Source organism: Musa acuminata, chromosome BXJ2-7, assembly GCF_036884655.1.
Source record: "Musa acuminata AAA Group cultivar baxijiao chromosome BXJ2-7, Cavendish_Baxijiao_AAA, whole genome shotgun sequence".
Lineage (NCBI taxonomy): Eukaryota > Viridiplantae > Streptophyta > Magnoliopsida > Zingiberales > Musaceae > Musa > Musa acuminata.
Genome location: NC_088344.1, coordinates 2,467,602 through 2,489,520, shown reverse-complemented (window position 1 = coordinate 2,489,520; position 21,919 = coordinate 2,467,602). Strand labels below are relative to the sequence as shown.

At 34.9% G+C, this 21,919-nt stretch overlaps 3 protein-coding genes across 3 annotated transcripts; all 3 read right to left on the bottom strand.

Moving 5' to 3' along the window:
• Nucleotides 1–1,245: 1,245 nt before the first annotated feature.
• Nucleotides 1,246–5,409, bottom strand: LOC135616210 (11-beta-hydroxysteroid dehydrogenase B-like). Its single transcript, XM_065115403.1, has 6 exons — nucleotides 4,916–5,409; nucleotides 3,773–3,965; nucleotides 2,495–2,580; nucleotides 2,055–2,186; nucleotides 1,794–1,958; nucleotides 1,246–1,713 (listed from the first exon to the last, which is right to left on the bottom strand). The coding sequence occupies exons 1-6, from the start codon at nucleotides 5,267–5,269 to the stop codon at nucleotides 1,432–1,434; spliced, it is 1,212 nt and encodes a 403-aa protein (XP_064971475.1). The 5' UTR covers nucleotides 5,270–5,409; the 3' UTR covers nucleotides 1,246–1,431.
• Nucleotides 5,410–5,922: 513 nt separating this feature from the next.
• LOC135616598 (uncharacterized) lies at nucleotides 5,923–10,484 on the bottom strand. The gene is made up of 3 exons (XM_065115952.1): nucleotides 10,221–10,484; nucleotides 7,896–8,010; nucleotides 5,923–6,170 (listed from the first exon to the last, which is right to left on the bottom strand). Exons 1-3 carry the CDS (start codon nucleotides 10,437–10,439, stop codon nucleotides 6,097–6,099), a joined length of 408 nt encoding a protein of 135 aa, XP_064972024.1. The 5' UTR covers nucleotides 10,440–10,484; the 3' UTR covers nucleotides 5,923–6,096.
• A 1,365-nt stretch (nucleotides 10,485–11,849) lies between these two features.
• On the bottom strand, nucleotides 11,850–14,886 carry LOC135616150 (MADS-box transcription factor 26-like). Its single transcript, XM_065115333.1, has 7 exons — nucleotides 14,632–14,886; nucleotides 14,443–14,530; nucleotides 13,381–13,442; nucleotides 12,539–12,641; nucleotides 12,403–12,444; nucleotides 12,218–12,259; nucleotides 11,850–12,140 (listed from the first exon to the last, which is right to left on the bottom strand). Exons 1-7 carry the CDS (start codon nucleotides 14,811–14,813, stop codon nucleotides 11,979–11,981), a joined length of 681 nt encoding a protein of 226 aa, XP_064971405.1. The 5' UTR covers nucleotides 14,814–14,886; the 3' UTR covers nucleotides 11,850–11,978.
• Nucleotides 14,887–21,919: the final 7,033 nt, after the last annotated feature.

Sequence of the window (21,919 nt, the reverse complement as noted above, 5' to 3'; positions counted from 1 at the left end):
TCTCAGATAGGAATTGAAAGCATAATGGAGTTAGGTATATGAATGTGATGTTTCGTTTTCATTGACTATTTATTTATTAGAGTCTTTATTTTATTCTTCCCTCAATTATCAATTTTGATTAGTGAGACTTTATGATATATATATATAATTAATTAATTAATTAATTAATTAATAGGTCTAAGTGAAAGACTTTACAATTATTGTTATTGTATTATTTGACACACAATGAATTTACATTAAGTTAAATTAGTTAGTTAACTATTTAAGCTAATCAGTACTAACCATGATTATTAATAATTATTTATACTAAAATTTGAAATATCTAAATATCATTGATAATTCTGAAATTTTAAACGACATTAATGATAACTGGAATCTCAACTCTTTGTCTTTTTTGACAATTCAATTATAGTTGATTTAAAAAGATTAGTAAGTAAATTATTGAAATATATATATTTAAAATTATTATAGTAAAATATTATTGACAACATGATTAGCTCGATATAGTCCAGATCGAATGAGCAAGGTTATCTAATGTACATCCAATCCAAGGTAAAAATATCGAATGTTCGATGTGTCACCTATACGAAGATCGAGATCGAGATAGATTTTTTGACTTGATCCATCCGACATTCAAATTAGTAACTCGAAGTAGATGAGTATGATTATAAATGGTGAAAAGAATGATCCCCTTTTTATTATACTAAAAATGAGTTTTTATACCTTTTGGTAAAGAAGTACATAATGTGAAATATTATATAGGAAGACAGCCACTGACAATCTTCCGTTAGTCTTTTTTCTTTGTACGAGTGTGTAAGAAGACAACCCTTAACCATGTAGAGGTCATGTATCGGATGACGATTGATCGACGATGCTCTCCCTATAAAAAATATTAGATGAAATATTAATATTAATATTAATATTCTATAAATTTTATTTAAATTTATATACATGCGCGATATTATTGGCAAGAGATTATTTTCATAATTTACATGTCTTTAAATTTAAATAAAGATAAAAACTACAAATAAAAACTTAAATACACTTAATTTAATTAAAATATATACGATTTTCTAAAATTTAAAATATAATTTTTTACATACGATAAAAAAAATGGAATATTAATGGTGAGAGATTATTACAGCGCTTGTTAGAAAATAAACTTTGGATCAAACAGCAAAACCAGCAAAAGAAAAATTCAACAACCGATGATTAAAAGGATCCAAACTACAAAGTCAGTAGCATCTCTCACTGACCACATAATACAGAATACAATTTGCAATGCTGATGACTTGTTGGCTGCATTCAATTCTTACATAAAGACGAAGGAAACAACTCTCTCAAAGATCCACAGCAAGTAGTTTCTACTCGGTCCTGATCATGAAACACACACTCGCCCACAAAGACGACGACCTGCAGAACACAAAAGCTTCATTCAACTTCCGATAGACGCCGGGGAGAAGCTGAAGAGAAGGCGGCGATCGGCTTTCGAGGAGACGAGGCCTCCGGAAATAGTCGTCCCGAAGTCGGTTTGGCTCTGTCGTCGTTCGGTAACAGCAAACGGAATGCCCAACCAAGGATGTCCGGCGCGAAAACTCGATACAGCAGGAAGACGTCGTACCAGCTCGGATGCTTCGCGTGTGCGTAGCCCCGACACACGTCTGCGACCATCAGCTTCGCAAACTCTTCGACATGCCCTCCTGCGAGGCGCACCTACAAATCAAAATCACACTTCTTTGATGACTTGCACACTTCTAAGTTCGAGTGGTGATCGCTATTCCAAGTTGACTTACCTCTCTGTCTTCCTTCCATTGCATCTCTGCTCCCTCCTCGAGCATAAACCTCCCTCTGCTAACATCGCTACCTATCCACCCATGGGTTGCAATCGTGATGCCTACATCTTCTTCCAGTTCAAATCTTAAGGTCTCGTAGAAATTAACCACAGCCGCCTTTGCTGCCTACAAACCAATGAAGAATCAGACATACTCGAAACATTCATCCGTCCATAATATAGCATAAATATAAGAACACTCAGATTCTTTCTGAGCACCCACTGCATAAAGGCTCATCCTTGGCATAGGAAGCCAACTATCCATGGATGCATCGACAAGGATTCGGCCGCGGGTTTGCCTCAAGTATGGAAGCGCAACATATGTTGGATAAACATTTCCCCAGAAATTGATATCCTGATACATTCCACAAAACAGTCAGGTTTACTGCTCAACATCTGATTCGTCACAGTAATTTTTATGCAAATTAAACCCAAAAATTGGAAAATTCAGTATCTTTTTGAAACAAAACTAATGTGTGCAGCATTGCATTTCAGAATCCTATCGACATAACATACAGATTATGACTGTAATGCTCAAGTGGTGGGACTCTCAAACCTTCAGAACAAATAGTCAGGTAATGGAGCCTTAGTTAGATCGGACCTAGTGATTAACATGGATGTGTAAGAAGAAAGTGAAGCAAGCAGATGTGGCATTGGTCATACCATCATGTGTGGAAAGACAGCAGGGTCTGTGGCCTCCTCAAAGTAGAAGTTATGCCCCAGGCTTGCAGTGTTGACAAGATGATGCACTGCCAAGTACAAATATTTAGAACAAGTATCATAATTGCGACAAAGGTGTAATCCCTGTATCGTATCGTATCGTCGATCGACTATTATATACCATCTGAAAGATTCAGAGATATCAAGAAACATGTATCGTCGATCGACTATTACATACCATCTGAAAAGATTCAAAGATATCAAGAAACATGTTCGCCTTGCTAAACTGACTAGGCATCGATAATTTGAAGTTGCTATTTGAATTAAATGATAGAGTTTTCTCAAGCTAACATTAATTGATCATCCCTAGATTATGAGAACAATAAAGCTTTGTGATTCATGGCAGCTAATTGACAGTTGTATTAACAGCAGAGCCTTACATGAACCTATCAAGCCGAGATAGATATGGAACTCAATACAAGTACAGAACAAACATTAGAAAACTGCTGAATAAAATTTGCATTCAAACAATTAATCTTAGAAACAACACAGACTCTCTTGTTATGCAGCACACAAAGCAAAACATGTTCAGAAGATCACTGCATATCGTGCCTAGTCGCAAACATTGATTCACTTGCGTGGCTTGGTCATATGAGTAGTCTTAGAACAGCTAGAGAAGCTTCAATTTATATTGTAACATTCGTAAAAGGATTAGATTGGTGTGTATGGATGACAATGAAGAACAAATACAATCAGAGTCCAGTCGACGCCAATCAATTACTAAAAACTACAAATTTACATCATATGAGTAGTCTTAGAACAGCTAGAGAAGCTTCAATTTATATTGTAACATTCGTAAAAGGATTAGATTGGTGTGTATGGATGACAATGAAGAACAGATACAATCAGAGTCCAGTCGACACCAATCAATTACTAAAAACTACAAATTTAAGTCATATGAGTAGTCTTAGAACAGCTAAAGAAGCTTCAATTTATATTGTAACATTCGTAAATGGATTAGATTGGTGTGTATGGATGACAATGAAGAACAGATACAATCAGAGTCCAGTCAACGCCAATCAATTACTAAAAACTACAAATTTATGTCATATGAGTAGTCTTAGAACAGCTAGAGAAGCTTCAATTTATATTGTAACATTCGTAAAAGGACTAGATTGGTGTGTGTGGATGACAATGAAGAACAAATTCAATCAGAGTCCAGTCGATGCCAATCGATTACTAAAAACCTACAAATTTACGTAACAGAATATCGAAACTTACAATGGCCAAAGTAACTTATGGTGTCACTTATAAATCTTCTGCACTCCTCTTCCTTGACAACATCAGCAGCCATCACAAGTACATGCTTGGCACCCAAGAGTCTAGCGTTCTCCCTGATTCCCCAAAGTCGATTCTCCCTCCTTGCCACCAACACCAAATTTGCTTTTCTTCTTGCATATTCATAAGCTAATTGCTGCATTTGTAATTACTTATGAGAACATTAAATTTAGATCAAAATCTTGCGATGAATGAGTGTTTGTAGTAATGAATGTAACTCAGCAACCATAACCATCAACAAAGAGATAGATTATGTTAAATTGCTATATTTAGAGCGGTTTATGTGAATAAATAAATGTTCTTTATTTCCATCATTTCCTTTGCAATCTAAAAATAGAGATACTGTGATCTTAATACACATTAGTCTACTATTTAGCACACACCAAACTTTGAATTGGTTTTATAGTCAACATTAAACAAACAGATAGAAGTTATTTAAAATTGTCGATCGGTTCGTAGGAACAACATAAAATTAACGACATTTTCACCATCTGAAGTTGTGTTCGATGAAATGGCGCAAGTATGCAATTGAGCTAACATAATATACTATCCGAAAAATAACATACAACATTTAGGATACAAATAGCTACCAAAATTTCCAATTTATGGTTCATCGTTCATCTCAATATGCTTTTGCATATATTTCTGTACTTGTTATCGATTCATGAACTGCAAAATGCAGCTTTCTAGATGGACTTCTATTGAGACTCGCCTCTCCACCTGCACTGCCCCGCCGCCGATGGCCAGAATCTTACATGCTCGTGTAAACGATTGTATACAAATGCGATACTCAAACTTCCCAGATACCAATTCACAACCTGTAGCGCACTAATGACCTGCTTCTCCATGTAAAGATTCAGTAGATTGACATCCTTCTATGAAAGACATGTCTACAAGTTCTTCTCACGTAGTCGATTGTTCAGTAGTAAATCCAGTAATGCACGAAACCTTTTGAACTCATTCATCACTGGACAATATAAGGATGAATTAAGCAACAGGATGAAAAAGGGGCAAATTCCTACAGTGAGACGGTGGTATGGATCATATGAGCTAAGTTGTAGTGAATTGACTAGTACACAACCGTACCTCTCCGATGGCCGAGGAGGCTCCAGTGATGAGAACCACCTTGTTCTCCATGTTCTCTCTGTACAAGGTCTTGAAGAACCACTCCAAGGCATGGAGGAAGGAGATGGTTGGCCATGCGAAGGCCAGAATGATCATGCTTGCCGGTGGCACCACAGAGTTCAGGACGGCGTTCAACAGATCCATCGATCGAACGATAGAGAGAGAATGGCCGATAGGGGTCGTAAGCGTTTTGTTGAGAGGTCCTGTTGAGGAGATCAGAAGCCAGAGAGATAGAGAAGGGTTGGCGCATGTGCGCCATGCACACACCACACGTCGTGGTTGCAGGACGAGAGCGCGACGAGTGTGAGGAGCCATTTTGGAGCTTCTCCTGAGGCGTTCTGTTTCGTCTTCTCCTCTCCGAGTGCTGCTCTTCTCGGAATCATGCAAATCTCACATCTCAAAGTTCCCACTGCTCCGATGATGTATGATTCTGTATTCTATTCGGATCATTTTATCGCATCCTAAACTCATCAACAATGGGATTATTTCAAAAAATAAAATGCTATATATATATATATATATATATATATATATATATATATATATATATATATATATATATATATATATATATGTATGTGCATGTATATGTACATATATATACATACATATATACATACATACATATATATATATACATACATATATACATACATATATATATATATACATATACATATATATATACATACATATATATATATATATACATATACATATACATATACATGCACACACACACACACACACACACACACACACATATATATATATATATATATATATATATATATATATATATATATATATATATATATATATATAATGAAATTTATAGTGTATGTCTCGATATCATAGATATAAAATCCGAACTGGTCTGATAAAAACATTTGAGAGTAGGATCTGTTCCATTTTGATTCACTATTTATATTATTTGAACCTCCAAAAGATAAAATAATGCACAAGTCTACCAAAGAATTCCGAAATATAAAGCTGACCAAACGATTGGTTCTGGTTGTATGAAACACGATCAGATAGATATCATGAGACCAACTCTACTTGTTCAAATCTGAAACAAAGAACAAATTCGTGACAGGCTAAGCATAATAGAACTGAATATTACTGAAGAAGGCATGCATCAGTCAGTCGACGCGACGAGCCTTATCTTCCTGTCCTAACCCAAGTGATTTCTGAGCATTTGCAATTCCCTCTGGATCTGCAAGATGGTCACCAAGATTAAATAGTTAATTAATTAAAATATCTTTATTTACAGATGCAGAACTATGCATTTGTTGAGATACAAACAAGCCAAGCTAACAAGTGGTTTAAAAGCAGACTTACAGAAATAGGCTTTATTTTATGATACTCAAAATGGGTTGTGAACAATTTGACATAAATTACATAGCATTTTCAGGAGTTAGTCACATTCGCCATCACCTCGAGTATTCCTCACGATTCTAGATGGGGTTGATATAAGCCTCTCTTTGTGAAAGGGAGTGATTCTCCAGTATTAAAGCAGTAGCATTCTCTCACATGAGCCTTCATTGGCAGCACTAATTTTATCATACATACCATGTGGATTTATTATGCCCGAGAAACATGCTCCAATTTCAGCAAGACAAGGAATTGGTTCATCAATGCTGAAAATCAATTAGAAGCCACTCGAGTATGATGTTTAGCCATACAATTCTAGTGATTTATCATCACAGAAAGTTTCAAAAGTGTAAAGAAAGCATAACTGTAGAACTGAATTATTTACACGAAAATCAGTTCAAGGTGAAAGCAAATTTTAAGAAAAATAAAGGATTTATACACCAGGAAGAAAAGAACATAATGAATGAAGGTTGCGATCATTGATCTCACAAATAGATTATCAGCAATGACAATGCAAGTCATACAAAGAAGCAGGACCCAAAAGCATGCTATATATATGGACCTGATGAAAGAATTTTACTCAACAAGAAATCTAATGCCAGAGTTTGATTTTTGTCAAAAAGCAGGTGTTGATTGTACGAAAATAGTAGACTGACACATGCACAATTTAATTTCTGCATCAATTGTTGATCTGGGGATTGGATATAGTTACTTAATAAATTTATGAAGATATCTTCTACTTTCTTCACCATATTCCTATGTTTGCACTAGGATAGCTGATTGTTTAAACTTAATAGGAGTCTACATTGTGATACTAACTGTTCTGAGCATTGTCAAGTGAAACAAGAACTTTATTTCACTTCAGCAAGATGTGGACAGAATTTGTGTAAAGGCCAACCTTTGGGCAAAAGAAGGAAGAAGAGGTTCAGAAAGTGAAACCAAGATATCACGTGTTCTTTGTTATTCCATTCCTGATGGACATAGCATGGACAGCCAAGTGAAAACATCTTGACATTATACAACTAGTCTCATTTATAAAGCTAAGGAATTCCTGCAAATGTTTAAGTATCCATCACCAAAAATATCTTAAACTATCAGTTGATTTTCTAAGTTAGAAACTGTCAGACTAGTTAAGTGTAATGTAAAACCACATGCAGCAAAGTGTCTACAGTTATGTGAAACATTAGTCCCTTCTTCCATGATGACTTTGTGGTTACATGATAAGGGAGAAACTAGAAAATTGACTTGATGTGATTCATCACCATTGCAGATATATCAATCTTCTTCTCATAAGGACATCAGTGGCTGTTCCTTGTACAAACTTTTCACATGTGCCATATGTACCCATTACTATTCAGCTTATGAAACCAATTAATTTGTATAAACAATTTAATATCCAGATACACACAAATGGGCAAAGAACCAAAGTGCAAAGCACAAACAACGAAACTAAAGAAAACTACCGAACTTCAAAGATGATACCAACATTGCAAGAGAATGAAGAGAGAACAAAAAGTGGCCGAGCACATTTAAATGATCCAATTTCTGTTAAAATCTGAAGGCTTACCCCAAAATTGTGTAAATATCCGAGTAAAGAAACTCAGATTTCGGGACACATTATATGCCATAGCAGGAGGAAGAGGTTTCACAAGTGTATCTATGCTGAACACTCGTTGAAGAAACTGCAAATACAATAAGAAAATTTTAAAACCAAACATAATAAAGCCATCAAATGATAAGGAACTTGATTAAATACATTTCTTAGTAATTCAATGCAAAGCATGCAGAAACACAGCAATCTTCAAGATACTCATCTTAGATACAATTAAGTACAAAGAGTAAATGGATGAAAAGATCATTCAGATGCATAAATATCTTCATTCTAGTTTAATACAAGGTTTAGAATCTCGGTTCTATATCGGTTTTATACAAAGTTAAGCCAGCATTGTACCAGTATACCAACCAATATACCAATTTGTACAGCCCAACATCCCTAAAAAAAATGAATCCTAAATGGAACCAAGTTATATGATCGGGTACTGATCAAGGTTTTTTTTAGTAGTTTAATGGCAAGGCACATAATGAATCTCTAAAATACATATTCTGGATACAGTCAAGCATAAAACGAAAATAGATAAAAATCACTTACATGCATAAAGTATCTTCATATTAGTTTGCTACAATCTTTAAAGACTCAGTCCGATATTGATTTTACATTTTATCAGATACCAGATAGTGCACTGACCTATAATGTCCAGGATCACTTGAAAAGAAAAAAAAACACTCTTGAATGGTACCAAGTTATATTGTCCATTATCCATCCTTGATTAGACCGGTAAGTACAAATAGATACACAGTAGTTCAACTTATATTTGAAACCTCATTTGGACATCTAGTTCCAATAGCAAGAACCAGTACACACACACACACACACACACACACATATATCATACTAAAAACTTATCGAAATAATAGCACACATATGATTGTCACACTTATGTACTGAACTATCTGTGGAAGTCATCTTAACAAAATCCTGTGAGACATGGTTATGTGCAGCTAGTCATTAAGTGCTGTCTGTACATACCACAGCATGTACTTTTGTGTACACAAGAATCAAGGCCCACAATTCAGATGAATCATATGGATATTTGTGCAGAATCCAGATCCATCTAGCACTCTATCTCTGCCTGGCCTTATTCAGGCCCATTCCATTTGAAGATCGACACATCAATAAGAAGCTCATGATTAAAACAAGGCAGAAAGAGGTAGCTGAATATTTGCAGATGGTATTCTAAGACAAACTCAAACATGGATAATCAAATTACTATATGTTAGAGAGTCTATAAAGTATCAACATAATTGAAAAGTCAACATTCGTCGTCATTGGAGCGACCACGTAGGCTCACGATGAATTGTCTATTTTGGGCGTGCCCATATGGTTTTGCCCTTTCAGGGTTTGTGAGCCCCAAAAGACACCTCTGAGGGTAAGGGTGACCTGACGAGCTTATAAGCTTTTGGTTTCCCTACTCCTCAACCAATGTGAAACTAAATGTCCTTATCATTGCTCCCCCCGTAGGGAAGCCAAGGGCTCATGACCCTTCTTCTAGTGTCATTTAGGGGGAGCACTGATAAAAATATTTAGTCCTACATTGATTGAGGAGTAAGAGAATCAAGAGATTATAAACCCACCAGGTCACCTTTACCCTCAGATTATGCAAATAGATTGACAGTAGCTACCCATTTTGCAAGGCTTATTATGAAATGCACATTATGGCACAGGCATTACATAAAGAGGAAAATAGATTGGGCCAACAAAAGAAGCGATGTAGCAAAAAACTAAGTTACCAATGAGCACACTCATAAGGCTGCATCAAACAAGCACAATAATGCAGTAAAAAGATGGGAAAAGTAGAAAAAGAAATCAAGATACAAATTCCATAACACATTATTTCATGATTCTATAAAACTTTTTAGACGCAAGTAAGTTGGCCTTGCTAAAAGCATCAACGCTGTGAGTGAACTCCAATTTTTACCAATATAAAGGTCAATCTAGGTTTCCGTCTTTCCCCAACTCGGCATCTCATCTTGCGTTACCTGGTATTCACGAATCGGAAGAGAACCACCAAAATTCTTTCTTTTAACATGAAGACCTACCATCATCATCTTTTAGGTTACCAACCGCCAAAAAACCCCCCGAGCAAATCGGGAGCAATTAGCGACCCAACCACACCACTCTTATCTGAGTACTACATCTAAACCGCGAACCAGTTTCAAGAAAGCAGGGAAGAAAACAAAAGAAAGATTTGAACTTTGCAGTCCACATGCTTTCAATTTCGTGAATTAGCATAGGAAAAGATGAAAGAGGATTGGAAGGGGTAGATTAAATGACCCTGTAATTCCTCTGGAAGCTGTATCTGAGCTCGGGATCGATCTCGGCTTCGAGGTCCTCGTCGGTCTTGGAGGCGGCGGCGGACCTTTTCTTGCGGGGGACGTGCATGGTGGGCGTGCCGCCCGGTTCGTTGGTGGCCTTCAGCTTCGCGTCCGCGAACTTCTCGCGCGGCTGCTCCTCGCCCCGCCATGGCGCCGACGCCAGTAGCTCTTTCTTCATCGCCCCTGCTCGAGCTTGGAGATAACGGAGAGGATAAAAAGAATGCAAAGAGCCCTATGGGAGTACTCAAATATTAACTCTTTTTTTTGCTTTTTTATATATTTTATTCAATTTACATAATTTAAGAAATAATTTTAACACATAATTTTTTTTTTCTTAAATCCATTTGGTATTAATCTTATTTTCAGCATTTCTAAATAATCATATTTTTCCTATTTAGTTTTTTTTTTCTTGTTTATTTTCCTAAATGTCGCTATGTCAATCATCATATACATTATAGAACAGGAAAAATATTTTAAGATTCTCAGAAATGATTTTTATGATATATTTTCAAATAATAAAAAAAAATTAAAAATAATAATATAATTACTATTAAAAATACTTCATTTATATCAAAACTTTGTAACTCACTCTAAATTAAAGGATTGTGAGTTTGTAGGATTAGATGTATCTGTAATTAATAATTTGTGTTTATTCTCTTTACATTATTGGAAAAAGAAAAAAGTCTTTCATGTTGGGTCTTAACATATGGCTTCTAAAATAAACAGATGGCAAAAAAAAAAAATTGATTTAGTATTATAACACATAAATATGTATGTCGATATTATGCATAAACATAAATGAAAAATGTCTTCTTGTCTAGATATATTTATATGCATAATTGCATTTGTATTCATAGTTCATTCATAAGCATTAGAGTTGAAATGTGAAAATTTTGTGAATGTATTAGATTAATGGATGTATATGATAGGAATAAATATAATATATAAATATCATAAGCTTATGCTAAACTGAGATTGAAGGGATTAATAAGAATGTCACCAATTCTGGAAGTATTTTTTGTAATTAAAAATCAAATAAAGAATAATGAATGGCACTTATTTGGAATCCAAAAACACTAAGTTAACTCTGTTTATTTCATGAATATATGTCAAAATAACAAGATTTGGCACTTTGAAGAAGCACTGTTCACTTCCATTTTGTTGGCTAATATCTTTGCCAGAAGCAGACCATCTCTTGAAATCATGATTGATGAGAAGAGTAATCTTGTTCTTATGAAAGCCATATACACTCTATTAGGATGCCTACAACATATGAAATCCCATCTCCAGAAATGCATATGATTTAGAGCTTAATTGTATATAAGCTAAGTTATAATTTCCTCTGGTTGTCCACTGTGTATGATAGCTCTGAACTTTCAGTTGTATGGTGGAACACAAAGATCTGTGACTTCAATGATCAAAAAGACAATGTCAACAAGAGATTAACCACAAGTCTTGAAATGGTTAAGCATGCAGAAAACCAGACCACAGTTCAATCACTAAATTCTCCTTTGCTGCTAATGCTACTCGAGTAGTATAGATAGGAAGGATAGCAGTCATGCGCAGATCAAAGCTTACACATAAATGGGATAGTCCATCATAGTTCAAACATATCATTACAAACCCCAGCCTTTGGGAATATTACACAGTTCTAAGACCATATGACACAACAAGACAGACTCGAATCTTACAAGGTTCTTTCCAAACCTTATTGTGATCAGTAAGAGAAGCCCATATCAGAGCCCCCAAGATTTGAATGCTCATATTGTACTGTTAGTGGGTATGGAATGTCAGCTGCTACCATTTGACCTGCATCAAAATGCCCATTTTGCTGTACAAGCATTGGAGACACATCAAAGAGGCTATTTTGCTCTAATATCTGCACCAGCAAGCAATAAATTGGTCAACTCTTTCATTCCATAATGGAGTATCTATCGCAGTCGGATTGCATACTACCTTTTCTTGGAGAAACACATTTGCTGCCTTCAAGATGCCCTCCTGAACAACAAACCAACAATTCAAAGTCCAAAGGCAATGTAGTCATCTAAGATAACAATTTAGTCCAATTCATGACGGTGAAATTTTCATGCTGATTAGTCACTGGATAATCTAGAATTTGAAGGACTTGCAAAAGTAGATACCTTGTTCTTCAGGGATTGGATCTCTTGGAACATGATCTGCATCTGAATTTGGAAGCTTTAAATTAAGATCACATCCACTTTGATGTAGATTAGTCATGCTGTCAGTTCATCTAGTAAAAAGGAAGATCCTTCTAACCTTTGTGGCACGGATGTGATACATCCACATCTCAAGATGCTTTTCTAGGACGAGCAGTTCATCCAGTGTCATGTGTCCAGCAATTCCCTCTCCAAGCATGCATCTGTTGTAGAAAAAACCAATACTTGAATTTAAATGCAAAGCATATCATCGTTGTTCCGAAGCTCTTTTTTTTTTTCCGATATGTTCTGATAGCTTTCTTTCGGCAATGAAAAATAGTATGATAAAGATTACTGATACGAGTAGAAATGAAAGGAAAAGAATTTTGTATCAGATTTCTAAACCGGCAGCCGACGACAGGGTTTTTATGTATGACTGCAAGCATATGTAAGTCTGCTGAATGCATGAACCAAGCATCATGGCTTTGCATAAATGAATCCTTATTCTCATTCATAAACTATGAAATGATCAGTAATCCATTATCCATTTTTTATGTAACATGAATATGCCTATATCTCGACAATATCGTCTAAAGCTTCATATCAAATTTCTCCTCTTTTTCTTTTGTTGGTATTTAAGTATAAAGAATAAGATCTTGATTACATAATAAAGAAGTTAAATATAACAAAAAGGCATGGTAATGATTTCAAGAATATTCAAGCATGCAGTTATGAGAACCTCCTGCAGGATGTTGTCAAGCAAGAAGATGCAGGCTAAGGTATAAATTGCATTGACTCATTGCAGAGATTAGCTGAAGGCACACATCTAATCATGAAATGTCTTTCTAGATCTGCTCTTTCTTGTTGGCATAATGAAAGATGTGCATGGTTTATTCATGATATTACATGTAGCTAATTCTATGAAGAAGTACAGATTAATCTAACTGTGGAATCAAATGTTACCTTAGACTCTTGTGCAGCAGATCAATTTCTTTCTTCAACATGGAAATCTCTTGCTTAAATTCCTAATGGAAGGAAGACAATGCTGAACCATCAGAAGACAATGTTTACCTTACACTACACATAAGCATAGGAGTTATAAAAGAGTCACACAGTATGGTTGTTCCACATCTCAACAAAAGTATTCATTTTGTTGTCCCTTAGAAGTACTCATTCCATCTAAATAGTCATACTGTCAGTGAGGTATTACTGTATGAATCTCTCTGACTTTGGATCTGAAGAAGAAAATTTTGATTGCAGGTATGTCACAATCTCTCTCTCTCTCTCTCTCTCTCTCTCTCTTTCTTTTTCTCAATTTAAAGGCCATAAGATGACATTATTGTGGACATGAATGTATCTATTATGTTTAAGAAGTTGGAAACACATAAAATAATATGAAAGCAATTGGTGTACTCCCCAAATATAGAATTTTCCCCGAGAAGTGACATGAAAGCACTTGGTGTACTCTCCATAATAATTTCTACCCATGCTTGCAATCTCATACAAACTTATTTCTGAAAGACCCAACCCCTGTGTGGAATAGATATGGTCTCCCAGTTTACAGATAGAGATCTTCTCCTTAATGCGCACAGAGTACATGAAACTGAGGTTACTGCAATTTTATCATGAAGCAATGGTCACCATGACTGTGTTCTACAAAGCATGGCAATGGAGAGAAGCAGATACAGGACTTTCACAGTGGAAATGATGGAAAGAACATGGAGCGACGGAGGTAGAACTCAACCTTCCTCGGTTAGATGCCAGACCAAAATCCAAATCTACTACAAGCCTTTTACACCATTTCTATAGGGTTACTTTGCATGGGTCCATGCCCTTCTACATGTCAAGATGTGGAAACAGAAGACCCCCCAATAATCTTATTAGGAGAAGAACAATAGGTATATAGATCCATGAAACCAACATGATCCCTCCTCAAACTGCTTGCTTAAATCATTCTTGCAGTGCTAATCTATCTATCGTCTATAGATGGATCAGTGAAGGAGGTGCAAGCATACATAAACTCACCTGAGATTGGTTTGCATCACCACCTCCTGCGGTACTGTGAGCATCTCCACATGCCGTCTTGTACCTGTCGATCAGACCTTCCATCGTCCTTTAGATGGTTGCCACATAGTTCATCAGTCTAAAGTTCCTCGTCTGCATCTCTAGGAGTAGTGAGTTAATGGAAGGCAACGAGCAGAAAAAAGTACCCACCCCTTTGTGGCTAGCTCGTAGAGCTTGCCATGTGTGGAGAAGATGATGATGCCGATCTCGGCATCACACAGCACCGACAGCTCGTTAGCTTTCTTGAGCAGGCTCATTCGACGCTTGCAGAAGGTGACCTGTCGGTGGACCGGGTTCTCGATCCTTTTCAGCTGCACCTTGCCGCGTGCCATCCCTGCAGACAACCTCCCACTAGTTTAGACTAGCTTCGAGGTTGTTGCCCTACCCTGAGATCTCGTCCTCTCAACCTCGCTCAAGGTCGGATAGATCCATGAACTTTAGTTAGCCTTTATATAGTAGTTTTTGTGAGCTTCGTTCCCACATCTTTACACACTGTAGTACCACCTCCATTACTTTGAATATATGGGCTAAGATCTCTAAAGGTCATCGGCACTGAGTTCTGTAGACGGCATAGCAGCACAAGGGCCTTCGATGGCCTCCATGTACATCCTATTCTCCCCCACTTGGTGTTCTTTGAATCATGTCATCATGCTTCCATGAGTGTTATTCTTTTTGCTTTGCGACTGCCTCCTCCTCTTCGTGAGAAAGCTAGGAAGCTTTACCTAAACAAAATGTTTCCACAAGTCACATCACATCCTTTCCTCCTCTTTTGTGGGTGAGGCAAGAACCTGTCCCTAAACAAATTTAGTTTTCTTTTTCTTCTTGGTGAAGCTAAATTGAACTCTTTGCATAGAAGAAATCTACCTGCATCCATCATCCAATCCCATGCTGCATTACTAGGGTTTTGGAGAGTGACAACATGGAGACTTTTAGCATGACAAACCCTTGTGGGGTGCCTCATGGATGCTTGTGGTTTGGGGTATAACGCTTGATTAGATTCCAATAACCCTTTTCCTTAATAAAATGTAAAGCCAGGTGAAAATCTTATTGGAGCTTCGTAAAAGGAAGATTGCTCTCATTTTATGCATGCCTATTGGGTGGATAGGCTACTCTTATATTTCCACTTGCTTCCCTTTTATGCTGCACCAACAGCTTGAGAAATTGCTAGATAGGACATGCGAACAAGGGGCTAATCTAAGTTAACCAGCTGATGTTGGAGTGACCTCATAATTTAGCTCTAACTTCTTTCTCTTTGCAGCTTCAAGATAAGCATGCTGTGCTGCCTCAAAGTGAAGAATTCCTTTGAAAGCACATACTTAGATGCCCATTTAAAGGGAATATCTAAGTGTAATCTTAAAATCCAGATGCCTTTTAATGATGAGCCTCCTCCATTAGTTTCAGCAATTAAAATGATGCCTCTTGATCTTATTCTTAGCTCAAGGCAATCGCAAATGGAAGCAAGGCATATATAGACTATCCAAAAATCAAACAGGATCTTACTTAATCATCTTGGAAGAAGAAAGATTTCGATATAGATCTTTTAAAAGTTGAAAAATATCTTGGATATATTGAAAAAATATAAAATCCTTTTAGAAGATATTGTAATCCCTCAAAAATTGAATTGTCAAGATATCTTGTGAAGAAGAAAAAATCATCTTGAAATTTGAGAGAATCCTTAGTTTTTGTTTTTATGAATGTAGTCTTTTACTCTCATCTTCTATAAATAGATGAGAGAATGTTATTGTGATTATAAGCTTCAACATGTGAACCCAACAAAGTTACTATTTTATCTTCCACCACTTCACTCAATTCCCAGCAAAGAGGTATTAGAGATGACTATCAATATATTATTCCCTATCCCCCATCTCACTAATAATTATAAAAATTAGAGCATCCAAATGAAAGCCTTGCTTGGATCATAAGATACGTAGAAGATAGTTGAGAAGGGGTACAATGAGCCCCTACACTCATGGTAAACTAAAATGATTCTTTGAGAGACATAAGAAAGCTCTTTTCTTGATCTATCGAGTGCTTGATAGAGAAGCATTCGGAAGATTACCATCGCCACCAACTCCGAACAAGCATAGGAGATCTTTAAAATTCTTATAAATGAATAAAAAAAGATAAACAAGTATGACTCTAAACTCAAAAGGATGAATTTGAAGCATTAAAGATGAAAAAGATAAGAGTTCATTTTGGACTATTTCATAATGGTTATTATCAATTAATTAAGAAAAAATGATGAAACATTATAAGACAATCGAGTGGTGGAGAAAATTTGAAGATCCTTAGATGTAAAATTTGATTATATTGTGGTTGTCATTAAAGAATAAGCCATGATCATTGATAAGCTTATGGGCTTATTACAAGCATATGAATAAAGAATATAAAAGAAGAAGTAAAAAATAAATGAAGCAAGCTATTCAAAACAAGATTTCCCTTAAAGATAAAAATGAAGAAGCCAAGGGAGAAAGAACCCAAAGGGATCATGATCGTGGCCATAGTTGTGGTCGAGGCCATGGTAGAAGCTATGGAAGGACAAGCACAATACAATAAAGATAATAAAGAATGTCCCAAGAAAGAAGGAAGATGTGATTCTTTAAAAGGAAGATGGTATGACAAATCCAAAGTTTATTATTATACTTGCAATAAGATTAGTCATTACTCGTTAGAATATTGGTATAATGATTCTAGCCAAGTTGATGAGAAGACTAACTATTGAAAAAAGATAAAAAAGAGAATGATTATATTTTATTACTAGCACAAAAAAAAAGACATTCACAATATTAACCTTTGGTACTTAAATAGTGGAGTAAGCAATCATATGTGTCGGTACAAGCATATATTCTTCGAGCTAGATGAATAAGTCAATAAACAAGTTTTTTTTTTTTTTTTGGAGATTTCTTAAAGGTGGAAGTAAAGGGGAAAAGTAAAATCCTTATTTAAACTAAAAATAAATTTTATTATTTTATTTCTAATACCTATTATATGCCCAACATGAAGATAAATATTTTAATATTATAATAATTTTTTTAAAAAGGATATAATCTATACATGGAGAACAGAACTCTCACACTAAGAAATCAAGGCATGAAGATAATTACACAAGTTCAAATGACCAAAAATAAATTATTTATATTAAACATAAAGCATGTCGATGACAAATACTTCAATGCTAGCTTCAAAGATAACTCTTCGATATAACACTTGAGGCTTCGATATCTCAATTTTGGTGTACTCAACTTATTATCAAACAAAAAGATGACGAAAGGACTACCATACATCAACTCTCAAAATTAATTTTATAAAATATATATTCTTCGCAAGCAAAAAAAGCCTCTTAAGCTAATCCGCACTGATATATATAGACCAATATCTCCAATATCTTATGGTTAATATCATTATCTAACATCCGTCGATGATTTTAGTAAAAAACATGAGTATACTTTCTAAAAGAGAAATTAAAAGCTTTTGAATCATTCAAGAAGTTGAAAGCATAAGTGAAAAGCCAAAGTGGTACACCATCAAAGCTTTATAATTAGATCGTGGAGAAGAATTTATATCAAAGGAGTTTGAATACTTTTGTGAAACATGTGATATTCAAAGACTATTGATAGCACCCTAGTCTTCTTAACAAAATGATACGATGGAGAGAAAGAATCGAACCATCCTCAACATGCTACAAAGCAAAAAAACGATCAAAGGAGTTTTTGGGTGAAATTGTTATGTGTGATCTATCTACTCAATAGATGTCTAACAATGAACTTAGAAAACACAACACTATAAAAAAACTTAACATTTCTTATTTAAGCTTAACATCTCTTATTTAAAGATTTTTGGATTCATTACCTATACTCATGTTTCGGATGAAGCAAAATTAAAATTGGATGACAAAAGCTCCAAATATATTATCATTGGCTATAAGACTCGATTCAAAGCCTATAAGTTATTTGATCTAAACGAACACAAATTATACATGAGTAGAGATATACAGTATTAGGACAAAGATGTCCTGATACTCTTTGGAGCACAAATATAATGGAAGTACAATACGAAGACAAAGACAAAAATAAAGTGATAAATGAAGAGTCCAACCTCCATCATCTCCTGTATTAATCTCATCTTTGGAAAGAAGTCTAACACCAAAAAAGACAAGGAGTATACAAAAATTATATAAAGTGACAAACCAAACCAACCCAATCTTATTTGTCTTTATGCTAATGAAGAAGTTATTTCTTTTAAAGATGTAATTAAAGTAGAGGAAAGCAATGGATTAAGAGATCAATGACAAAAAAAAATATAAGAGATCACAACTTTGCCTAAAGGTCATGAACCCATGGGAGTCTAGTGGATTTTCAAAGTAAACAAGAATGCTCAAGAAGAAATTTAAAAATACAAAGCAAGATTAGTTAGTAGCAAAAAAAATACAAGCAAAAGGTTGAAATTAACTATGATGAGGTACATACTCTCGTTGCTCGAATAAAATTTATTAGATTACTCATCTCATTAGTAGCTCAAAATAAATGATAAATTTATCAATTAGATATAAATTTTATATTTTAAATATTTTTTTTAAAAAAAAGTTTATATTGAACTACCTATGCAATATATTAAGAAAGGTCATGAAAATAATGGTCTAAGATTGAAAAAGAGTCTATATGGGTTAAAAGAAGCTTGAAATGTTATATATCCTTATGAAAAATCATTATACTTTAAAGAGATAGAATAATGTTATATATTTGCTTGTACATAGATAATCTAATTTTTATTGGGAATAAGCCTCCTATGTTTCAAGACTTCAAGCAAGTCATGACAAAGGAGTTTGATATAACTGATATGGGTTGATGTCCTATTTTTATTTTACAAGAAGCATATGCAAAACAAATAGTTAAGAGGTTTAACAGATGGAAGATGGTAACCTAAGTAGCATATCGGTAGATTATGATATTAAATTATCAAAGAATGATGAAGGTGGATGAAACTCTTTATAAGGACCTGATTGACAGCTTAAAATATTTGACATGATCGAATATTTTATATGGTATTGGATTGATGAGCCAATTGATGGAAGAGACTAAATCAACTCATTAGAAAGGTCACTAAAAGAATTTTACGTTACATCAAAGGTACTTTCTCCCATGATTTATTTTATTCAAATTTTAATAATTTTTAACTTCTTGAATATTCCAATAGTGATTGGGAGGAGACATTAATGATAGAAGAAACAAATTTGGATTTGTATTTTATATGAAAAATATTACAATCACTTGGACACTCTCAACTTACAAAGCTGAATACATTGCAACATCATCATGTGTGTGCCATGTTATATAGTTAAGAAATTTATTAGAGAATTTATATTAAACAAGAAGCAATAAAAGTTTGCATCGACAATAAATCCACAATGACCTTAGCAAAGAATTCGATGTATTACGAAAGGAGCAAACACATCAATTTAAAATTTCATGAACTCATTCGTGTCAAGACTCGTGATCAAGTGGTTGATATATTCACTAAACCACTTAGAGCACTTCTTAGTACGATGGATAGAAGAAAAATTAAGGAGTGTTGAGACTAAGCTTAATTTAGTTAAAGATTATCTATCATTTTGGGTGAAGAAAGATTTTGATATTTTAAAAAATATATAAATCTTTTAAAAAATTGAAGAATATGTTGGATATGTCGAAAGAAGGCAAAATCATCTTGGAAGATATTGTAAACCTACGTCTAAAAAATAACTAAGATATCTTATATGAAGATAAAAGATATTATTTTAAAAGTCGAAGAAATTATAAGGTTTTATTATTAAGAATATGTTCATTCTTAGACATTATATTATGAAACAATGACATTATAATGTCATTATAATTATAAGCTTAAACATTTAGACGCATTTATTTGTTCCTCAGCCACTCTTCTTTCATGACTCTATCCGAATTCTAACAAAAACAAAGTCATGTCTTGGGATTTCTCAAACCATGCTGGTGTCCTTCCACTGAACCCTACCTAGGGTTCTTGGGACTGGAGAAGGAATATTTTGCACACGAAATAGACCAGTACCATTGCAGAATGATATGGTACGATTGATTCTGCAAATCTTCTTTATGGGACTGCTTATCCGAACAAGACGAGCACTAGAACACTGTCTTTGATTAGTTTATTGCTGATACTTGGATTAGTTTTCTGAGAGAGGTACTTGGTCATTGACTGCTTCCCATGTAGGTAGGCCATCCAAGATATGCTAGTAGCAGGTAGTAGAGAACCATGGCCTCATCCAGGCTTAGTTTCATCACTCCTGCCATTACTGAAAGCTCCAATATAATACTTGCTGCAGCATCCTTAAGTGGGTGATTAAATGCTACATGTATATATTCTCCACCACATAATGGAACTTTCTGATTCCCAAAGACCATTATATTTGCTTGTTGAAATGCTGCAGAACTCTCAGGAGTTTGCCTTTGTTTTCGTTTGATGAGCCTGTCAAGTGTTGGGTTGATAAGAAAACATCTCCAACGAGAAGGCAGGTGTTGAGAGGGAAGAAGAAGGCACATAAATCCTACCATCGTTGGATATTCTTCCGACTGAGGTTAAAGAAGAATGCATGCCACCACCCATGAACTGTTCTTTAGCAAAGATGCCAACGATGAACTATTCTTTAGCAAAGAATGCATAGCTAATCGGCATGACATCTAGTGATGCAATATTTAGGACTGATCTCATTAGTGATGAAACACTGTCAAACAAAGTCTTTGACCAAAAACACATTTCATGCTTGCACAAATTGTGTCTTCACTCCACCAATTTGAGGAACTCATCTTCTCTGTGAGATCCTTACGACTATGATGTCTGTCAACATATGCAAGACGATGGGTTGCTTATTTCGGATTATACGGCAAGCATAATTCATTCTCAACACACACATATAATGGGAATGTCCATAAGAAAGCCCATAATTTTGAATGGGCTCACTACTCTTCTCTTTTGTAACCTTTGGGTAAGTTATTATTAGAGAGAGAGAGAGAGAGAGAGAGAGAGAGAGAGAGAGAGCATTCCTTGTGGTATATCATGAGCTACATAGCTTTCCTGGATTACGGTTCTTGGTGGGTTCCTTGTGGTGGATTATGAGAGCAATGTTTGGATTTTGCTTGAGAACAAATCATCTAGGAATTTACAGGTTGATCATAATAAGTTGCTGTAATGCTATGTATCTTCCTTTTTATCCATTCAAATCCAATACCTGGATCCCAGTGCCAATTGTGTGAACCGCAAATAATAATAATAATAATAATAATAATAATAATAATAATTATTATTATTATTATTATTATTATTATTATTATTATTATTTACCTGGCAATTCTTAGGTCTTGATATTAAGTTTTTGTTCATATGTGAGGGAGAAGTCAATACCATCCTTCATTTTAACACATGGCTTATT

Excerpts from the sequence above, each read along its gene's own strand:
- LOC135616210 (XM_065115403.1), bottom strand. The coding sequence starts at position 5,269 with ATGGCTCCTCACACTCGTCGCGCTCTCGTCCTGCAACCACGACGTGTG. Across the intron at positions 3,966-4,915 it reads CCTCCTCGGCCATCGGAGAG|CAATTAGCTTATGAATATGC; the intron begins GTACGGTTGTGT and ends TTACAAATGCAG. Across the intron at positions 2,581-3,772 it reads CATAAGTTACTTTGGCCATT|TGCATCATCTTGTCAACACT; the intron begins GTAAGTTTCGAT and ends TGTACTTGGCAG.
- LOC135616598 (XM_065115952.1), bottom strand. The coding sequence starts at position 10,439 with ATGAAGAAAGAGCTACTGGCGTCGGCGCCATGGCGGGGCGAGGAGCAG. Across the intron at positions 8,011-10,220 it reads GCTTCCAGAGGAATTACAGG|TTTCTTCAACGAGTGTTCAG; the intron begins GTCATTTAATCT and ends TTGTATTTGCAG. Across the intron at positions 6,171-7,895 it reads GATATTTACACAATTTTGGG|ATCCAGAGGGAATTGCAAAT; the intron begins GTAAGCCTTCAG and ends ACCATCTTGCAG.
- LOC135616150 (XM_065115333.1), bottom strand. The coding sequence starts at position 14,813 with ATGGCACGCGGCAAGGTGCAGCTGAAAAGGATCGAGAACCCGGTCCAC. Across the intron at positions 12,642-13,380 it reads CTGCTGCACAAGAGTCTAAG|ATGCATGCTTGGAGAGGGAA; the intron begins GTAACATTTGAT and ends TTTCTACAACAG. Across the intron at positions 12,260-12,402 it reads TCCAATCCCTGAAGAACAAG|GAGGGCATCTTGAAGGCAGC; the intron begins GTATCTACTTTT and ends TTTGTTGTTCAG.